Below are 8,529 nucleotides of genomic sequence, written 5' to 3'. Positions count from 1 at the left end.
AAATAAATAGATAACATATTATATTACATTAAAAAAAAGTTTATTTGAGCAAAAATTGATCTGAATTATATAGCATCCAACTTAGCCAGATAGAAAGGAACTCCAAGGAGCTATATAAGATGACTTTTATAGGTAGAAGAGAATAGGAACAAGTCACATTAAACAAAATAGATTGGTTATTTCAATGTTCCTTGCCTTGAGGGGATGGCAGAGATCTATTAGGCATATTGTCTAACTAGCTGTTCCAGCAGCTCTTAAATGACTGGTTTAAGATTCAATTTCTGGGAGTGCTGAAACTGTAAGTAAATCTCATTTTAGTGATGTAGAGCTTAGCATAAGGACTCTGTTTTGGACTTGTCTTGTTTTTAACAGGGGTTGTCTGAAGATATTACTAGCCCTTAGATCTTGCCCCAACTTAATTATCCTGTGTTTGGATATCAGGAAATATTCCTGATATTTCAAGGAAACCAAATATAAACACAGGATAATTAAGTTGTATCTGAAGGCCACAATAGAAACCATCACTTAGATTTCCTGTTTTATTTACTGTGTTCAGACAAATTAGTCACAGTTACATGATATGTCTTATGGATCAGCATAATCCAAGAGCCAGCCATAAAAAATTCTGCACATTTCTAAGTACTGTTTTAGCTATATCCTACAAATTTTGCTATATGCTATTTTTGTTATTGGTTGGTTCTAAATGTTTTATAATTTTTATTTTTTTTATTTTTATTTTTTTTTATAATTTTTATGACAATTTCTTCTGTGACCCAAAAGTTACTTCAAGGAATTTTTATTTCCAAACATTTCAAGCTTTTCTAATTCTCTCTTTTTTTAAATATTGGGTTTAAACTTCGTTCCATTATGATTGGAGAAAATGATCTGTATCTTCCAGCCCTTTGAAAAGTTAAGACTTGCTTTTTATGCCTCAGTATATGGTCCTTTTTGTAAATGTTCTGTGAAATTTTTAAAAGATTGTGAATTCTTTTGGTACAAAATTCTCTATATGTCCTTCAGATAAAACATGTTGATTGTGTTTAAATCTTCATATAGTTTATTTATATTTGCTTTCCTTGAAATATCAGTTACTAAGAGATAGGTGTTAAAATTCTCTCAGTATGATATTGGATTCATTTGTTTCTTCTTGTAGTTCAATATTATTTATAATTATTTTAATTACCTGCTGATTTGAATTTTTTATCATTGTGTAGTCATCTTCTTTATTTTCAGTAATGCTTTTGGCTTGAGTCTGTTTTGTCTAACATTAACATTTATCTATTCCAGCTTACTTTTGCTAGTATTCCATCCATATTTCCCTTATCTTTTTACTTCTAACTTCTCTGCATCTTTATGAGTCTTGAATAACTTATTTAACTGGATTTTTAAAAAAGCCTTCTGATGACACCAAAAGCAGGAGCAGTAATATTCTTTATTTTTATTTTCCATATTTTTTAATAAATTTTTTTAAAATGGTTAAACGGAGTTGATAAAAATTTAAAACTTTTGCTCTTAAAAAGAGACCACTAAAAACATGCAAAGACAAATCACAGAGTGAGGGAAAATATTTGTAAAACATACATCTGATAAAGAGCTTACACCTAGGATCTATAAAGAATTCCTACAACTGGATAAGAACACAACCTAATTAAAATAGCTGTCCAAAGTAGGCAGGAATTAGTCATTTGGAAAATGCAAACTGAAACCACAAGATACCATTACATGCTCACTAAACAGGCTAAAATAAAAAAGACTGACAATTCCATGGGTTGGCAAGGATATGAAGAACCCTCAAACATTACTGGTAGAAATGTAACGTGATAGAGCTACTTTGGAGAATTTTTTAATAAAGTTAAACATTACTTACTAAATGACGTAGCATTCCAACTCCTAGACCTACCTAAGGGAAATGGAAAGAGATGTCCACCCCAAGACATGCACGTGAATGATTGTAGAAGCATAATTGGTAATAGATCCAAACTGGAAACAGTCTACTGTCTATCAACATTTTGTATTTTTTAACTGGAGTATTTAGTCCATTTATTCTTTTTGTAATTTTAGATGTATTAGGATTTTTTTCCTGTTGTGTTTTCTGTATAGTCTATCTTTTTTCGTATTTCTTTTTCTCCTCCTTTCTTGCTTTTCTTTGGATTATTTTTTTTCCTAATTCCATATTTCTCATTTCCCATTAACCTGGAAGTGATATGTTCTACTGCTGTCTTATAATAGTTACCCTGAAAATGTCAACATGCATACTTAGAAATCAAAGTCTAGAATTAATAGCTTTGCCCTTTTCTCAAATGATACAAGGAATTTAGAACACACTCACTATAATAACTCCCTGCTTATATCTATTGCTAAAGTTGTAATTTTTAACCCCATAAAACATTTTTATTATTTTACAAAATCAATAGTTATTGAATTACATATGCTTTTTTTTTCTGTCATCCTGAATTCTATCTCATACTCTTCATTCATGATCATTTTTCCCAAGAAATTTTTGTAATAAAATGCAGTATATTGTAGTGGTTAACAGTATGGCTTCCAGAGCCAAACTGCTTTTACTTTTTATACTGCTTTTTATTTCTCCTTTATCAATAGAGAAACTGAGGCAGAGGGCTATCCAGTAACATGCCTAGGAAACTGAGGCAAAGGGCTATCCAGTAACATGCCTAGTCACATTTGTCAAGTTGCAGTGGCAGGATTTGGACCCACTAAACTCCCTATATTTAAATCCAGTAGCACCCTCTCCCCTGTAGAGGGCTTATAAAAAAACCCATGGCCTAAGAAATCTTTTGGTGGTACAACAGGCCAGAGGCCTTCTCCACTGTCAGGAAATTTACATGTAGGTTCAAATTCCTCCTACACCTTGAGGTTTATGAAATTTATAAAGGGCTAATCTGTAAAGATTAACTTTACAAGCAAATTACAGGTGGCTTGAATTTCAGCCTTCTAAATGCTTATAAAATCAATTTCTCTGTTTCTTGCATATTTATTATTTTGCTTCAGATAATTGGAACTGTCTTGCAAAAGGACGAGACTCCTTCCATAAAAATCCATTTCTGTTTCTGAAATCCCTCTTCACCTGGCTTCCCTTATTCCTGGGCAGACCAACAGTAAATCCTTGCTTTATAAAGTAAAATCCAAAATCTCCCCTAATATAAAGTCACTTAGATGTTGATAAACCTCAGGAGAAACCGTACGATGGAATTGTTAAAATGCTAGATAGATTTTGAAGCCATCACTGGCGGTGGGGGTCCTTTCAGAAGTGTGGTTAGCACAGAACAATCTCCTAGGTCTTCTAGATTCTCTACAATCTCTATAAGTCTTTCTACTCTGTCACACGACAGCATGCTGGAGGCGTTGGCTCTGAACTTCTCACGCAGGTCCTCCTGGCTCAGTGGCTTCCTCCAGTGGCCGTAGAAGGTATCAGAGCACTCTGTGAAAGTGGCACCATCACTGAGAGTGACACTGACCTCACAGTAGAGTGTGTTGAAGCTCGGCAGATTATCCCCAGGGTGCTCCAGCTTCACCTTACTTAGCAGTTCTCTCACCTGTGGCCTGCTGATCTGGCTCTTGTGGAATGATGGGACAGTGACATGACCATCAAGCAGTGTGGCACAGGCCACATATTGGAAGGAGTGACGAGCTTCATGCTCTGAGTCTGGGAAGGGTCTGTTTACATACTGCACATCTGGGATTCTGAGCACAATTTTCTCAATGTGGTCAATGGGAAGTGCGGCTCTGTCTGTGACAAGGTGCTTTCTGACAGATGCAGCAGCGTCTGCCACCCAGTGGGTGGCCAGATGTGCAGGGAACCTCTTGAAGGCCACATCCTGCTGGCCCAGCAGCCAAGTGTGGGACTCCAGGTTTGGAAGAACTTTGGGGGAATAGTTGGCATAGAAGGCCCCAAAGCCTGTCTGCATGTCCAAGACTTGCTTGTTTCCTTGAAGACCCAGCATCGCCAGAAAAGCAGCTTCCATCCCGTGCTTGGCAGCATTTCCCATATGAAGAGGCTTGGTCTGAGTGGCAGCATTTGCCATGGGTGCCCCGGCATGAGAAACAGCGATAGCCAGGGCCTCTTGGCACTCTGGCATACTGAGCCCTAAAAACTTGGATGCAGCAGCCGCACTGCCCAAAGTTCCTACCACGGAGGGGGGGTGGAATCTGAAAAGTAAAAAACAACAACAACAAAGAGTTGGAGAGTTACAGACCTGTCACTGGGAGGCAGTTGTAGTAGAGAGACGGGAGTGTAGATACCACAGGCCTGCTTCCTGGGTTCAGATCTCAACTCTGCCACTTACTAGCTGTGTGATCTTAGGAAAGTCATTCAACTTCTTTGTACCCATTTCATCTCCCATAAAATGGTGATAATCATAATATGCATCTTAGAAGGTTTTGTGACTTTTGCATGAATTTACATGCTTACAGTAGTGCTTGACACAGTGAGTTTTTAATAATTATTATCAGAAAGGCAAAAGTTGCTGCTTGCTGAAATCCCATGTGAGTAGCTTTAAAAATGGAGGGCCTTGTAGAAACTGTGAAAATTCACTCAGTATTCCAATATACTCTCCTAGCAGGCTGGATGGAATGGAAAAATAAATACAGGGTTGAACTACATGACATAGCCAACATGTGACCATTTTTGATCAAGGAGTAAACAGTCAGGTTCAAGATCTTCTGAAAGTTCTCAGTCTGAAGGACCTTAGGAAATACCAAAGTAGATTCTGCCTTGAGATGGGATTAGGAATATTCAGAGTACCCATGAATACCAAAATGATGTGAATCACCCTAGGCTGAGAGACCGCCATTTGTTTTATGGTCATGGTTGCTTGATTCTCTTAACCCGAAGGAGATTTTTCATTAGTACTTCTGAAGTCACACCTTTGTGTATGAGTATATGGTTTGATATGCGACTGGAAAATTGACTTAGCTGTCAGCACGAATATTAACATTTTCAACTGAGCTAACTTCTATGTCAGAAGGCTCTACAGAGTTAATAATTTCTAAAAGGCTCTACAGAGTTAATAATTTCTAACAGGGGAAGGGGGAATGTGTCTGCCTCTGGATGGGGCAAATTCTCTCCCTACCTCTTTGGTATGTCACTGGCTTCCTTGGAGAAATGCATTAATCGGCCTTGTATTTCAATCCCAACATTGAAAGCCAGCAGCAGATCAAGGCCAGAAGACTTTTGACTTGAAGGAAGAGCTTCGGATAGGGCCGTGAGGACAGGAAGGACAGCTCCAGAAGGGTGGGTGGCAGGATGCCATGTGTCATCAAAATCCATTGAGTGAATCTATGTAAACAGACACACAAACAACAAACCAAAACCAAAAAAAGTATTTACCTGAATGCAATGACCAAGAAGATTTTAGTTTAGTAATTACTTTTTTGATATGAGATTTTAAGATCTTATTATCTGAAAATAAAACCTATACACTGGCTGTAATTCTTAATCACATGGCTGGGCACTGGACATGCTGTCCTCTGCCCAGAGCAGATAGGACTTTGAGGAGCAGCTAGAGAACCCCAGTGAACTTGGATCTTACCCAGGTGGCCAGAACTCTCTGCCACTGCCCCTGGAAAGAGCTACATCCTCCTTAAAAATAAAGCTGTGAAATTTAGGTGCCTATTCCTCTCTCCTTCCCCCACCCTTCAAACAAGTTGCACTAAAAGTTTAATGTCATTTATTCCATATCAGGCAATATATTTTTGTACCTTTTTATTATGAAATAATATCAAACTTACAGGGACCTTGCAGGAACTCATAAACCCAGATTAACTATTAAGCTATATTTTAAAAATCAATATTATCTACCATAATGTCTTATTCTTCTTTATCTTAGCCATTTGCTTATCCATTATATAATGAGAAGTCCACTTAAAATTAGAATTTTGTATCTATTGGATGTGGCTAGTCTGGACACTGGACATTTACTCCTGGATTCCTTATTGGGTTTGACTTTCAATGTTCTGAGCTACTGTCCCACAAGCCATAAAAATATCTCAGAAATCCCAATACACTCATGTCTAAATTACATCTTGTGTATAGATATAGACTGCTGCTGACACACAAAGCAAAAAATTGTCAGATGAAAAGTGCTGATTTGTGCTTCAGAAAATATAGATACCATATGGCCATTGTTTCTTTTCTTTCTCAATATCTAGTGAATGAATGGTTGGATGAAAAGCTAATTATTGAATAGAAACCGGTACTGATCACAAGAAAAGGAACTGAGTCTGGATATCGGGTTTTATATTTTTTGCTATATACATTCAAAGTTTAGATGCCTTAGAGTGCTTTTATCTAAATCTTCCATCTTCTTTCCTGTACCTGACAATTTGTTTGAAAAGCATCAGTTCACCATAAAATATGAAAAGGAGAATAACTACATAGAAGAGAGGGCAGACCACTTCATCTCTGAACTGCAATGACTCATCCATGAAATATGGAAACAGAATGATTTCTGAGATATTTCCTTGCTCTGAAATTATTATTGTCTAACAGTTGAAAAGATATGTAAACCTCCTTACAGCCACGCCGTTCATAAAAGCAGCATATGGTGGCGGAAGCCTTAAGTCTGATTGACCCCAAACACTGCTGGATGCGTTGGAATTGTAGATCTGGAACAAGAGAATATCAATCAGCGATACTGGGTAGAAACATGACATGCCAAGTCTCATTCCTCATTTTTGGAGGCATTACTTTAGTAGTCCTTATTTGAACACTTTGTGCTAGATCACAGCCTTAACCATTGCATTCCTCTCTTCCTTGTAGAAGAATACACACCTTTTTCCGCAGACGGGGGAGGAGATGCTGTTTCTCTGTCTTACACTATGATCCAGAGAAGAGCCCGTGGATGGAGTCTGAATTTATTCTTATTTATTCGTTGAGGGTTAACACCAGGGAAAGTGAACTAATTGTGTGCACCAGGTACATCCTTTGGAGAGTGGGTGTTGCATCTCCCACATACACACCCATTTTGCTCAGAGTGCTGAACCACCTTGTTCTCCAGAGATTCTTAAAGTCTTTGCATGAATAAATGTCAGATGCTATTGGAGTAGTTGCTATTGCTTCTAGGGCTCTCAGGTAGAAAGTGCTTTAAGTCATAATAATAAATGATGAGATATTACTAGTGCTAAATCTAGTGTTAATATTGGTCTTTATTAAGAATATGGATGAATATTAAAACTCAGATAAATAGAGCATAAAACCATATACAACAATGCTAAATACACCAAGTACTATCTCTAAAACAAAGAGTAGAATAATAGAACATAAACACATGTCTCTGGGCACATTGGTGGGTATACCTCAGGCATTTGGCTTTATCTCTAAAGTAGACACTGAGCTTCTTACCTTACTATATTCACTGGCTTTGTGAAATACTTCTGTACTGGTTCCCAGGAAGCCAACGCCCAGAGTATCTAGAATCATTCTCTTGCTTCTTTGAATAACGTGATCTGTCAGGTGCCCCACAGTCAAGCCATGAATCACTCTGGCAAAGCTTTCTGTGACAGACTTTAAAGGGAACAGTGTTAGAACAGTGCAATACTCACTTTGCATTTACTTATTCCTTACTATACAAGAGCTTGAGGTACTTTTATGTGAAGAGTTTTGCTCCATTAGGGGAAACCCTGTTGATCACATAAGCTCAATTCCTGAGAAATGATGAGTACAGAGCTCTTGCTGTGCATGAAATGAAGAGATGTGGAAATGCCCAAAAGCCAGTTTCTGTCCCAAGTTGAGGACACAGACCAACATACAGGTGATGGCCACAGAGTGGGTGTGCAATGGTGCAGGGAAGCACAGGGTTAGCAGAAGATGGGAGGTACATCTTGTCCATAAAGTGGGTGTGCCTGGGGGCGATGCATCCACCTGAGGTACCATTATTAGATAAGTGCCAGGTGCCATGCTGTTATAAATACAGTATGCATTGAATGCCACAAGTTTCTGAGTGTTATGAGCGTCATCTCCCTTTGCAGGTGAGGACATCCAGACTTGATGTCACTAGGTTACACAACTCTTTTTTTTTTTTAAGGTTGTTTATTTATTTGACAGAGAGTGAGAGAGCAGAAGCAGGGGGAGTTATGGAGAGAGAGAGGGAGAAGCAGATTCCCTGCTGAGCATGGAGCCCAAAGTGGGGCTCCATCCCAGGACTCTGGGATCATGACCTAAGCCAAAGGCAGACACTTAACCGCTTAACAGCCTGAGCCACCCAGGTACCCCTACATTACACAACTCTTAAATGGTGGGGCTTGGACACAAATTCCTATGGTTCTAACTCCAAACTGGTGCACGAAGTTATTAAACTACATTTCCTAAAGAGAAAACAGACATTGAAATACCTGGGGTTCTTGTTGAAAATGAACATTTCTGGTCTCTACGCCAGACTTCCAGAATTAGACTACCCTCCCATCCCCTAAATGGACCAGAAATTTTGGAAGCACAGCACAGGATTCTGTGTTTTCATTAAGAACTTTAGGTGTTTCTTAAATATTCTAGTGCCATCATGTCCAACGTGGTAG

General features: G+C 38.3%; 1 protein-coding gene across 1 annotated transcript; it reads right to left on the bottom strand.

Moving 5' to 3' along the window:
* Positions 1 to 1,413: 1,413 nt before the first annotated feature.
* ACOD1 (aconitate decarboxylase 1) lies at positions 1,414 to 7,996 on the bottom strand. Its single transcript, XM_072760464.1, has 5 exons — positions 7,760 to 7,996; positions 7,361 to 7,522; positions 6,535 to 6,624; positions 5,091 to 5,296; positions 1,414 to 4,167 (listed from the first exon to the last, which is right to left on the bottom strand). Exons 1-5 carry the CDS (start codon positions 7,994 to 7,996, stop codon positions 3,222 to 3,224), a joined length of 1,641 nt encoding a protein of 546 aa, XP_072616565.1. The 3' UTR covers positions 1,414 to 3,221.
* Between the last annotated feature and the right edge of the window lie 533 nt (positions 7,997 to 8,529).

Source organism: Vulpes vulpes, chromosome 6 (genome assembly GCF_048418805.1).
Source record: "Vulpes vulpes isolate BD-2025 chromosome 6, VulVul3, whole genome shotgun sequence".
NCBI lineage: Eukaryota > Metazoa > Chordata > Mammalia > Carnivora > Canidae > Vulpes > Vulpes vulpes.
The sequence above is the reverse complement of the archived record's forward strand: the minus strand, read 5'-3'. Positions and strand labels throughout refer to the sequence as shown.

Excerpts from the sequence above, each read along its gene's own strand:
- ACOD1 (XM_072760464.1), bottom strand. The coding sequence starts at position 7,996 with ATGTCCTCACCTGCAAAGGGAGATGACGCTCATAACACTCAGAAACTT. Across the intron at positions 6,625-7,360 it reads AAGCCAGTGAATATAGTAAG|ATCTACAATTCCAACGCATC; the intron begins GTAAGAAGCTCA and ends CTCTTGTTCCAG. Across the intron at positions 4,168-5,090 it reads GCCAGTGACATACCAAAGAG|ATTCCACCCCCCCTCCGTGG; the intron begins GTAGGGAGAGAA and ends TTTACTTTTCAG.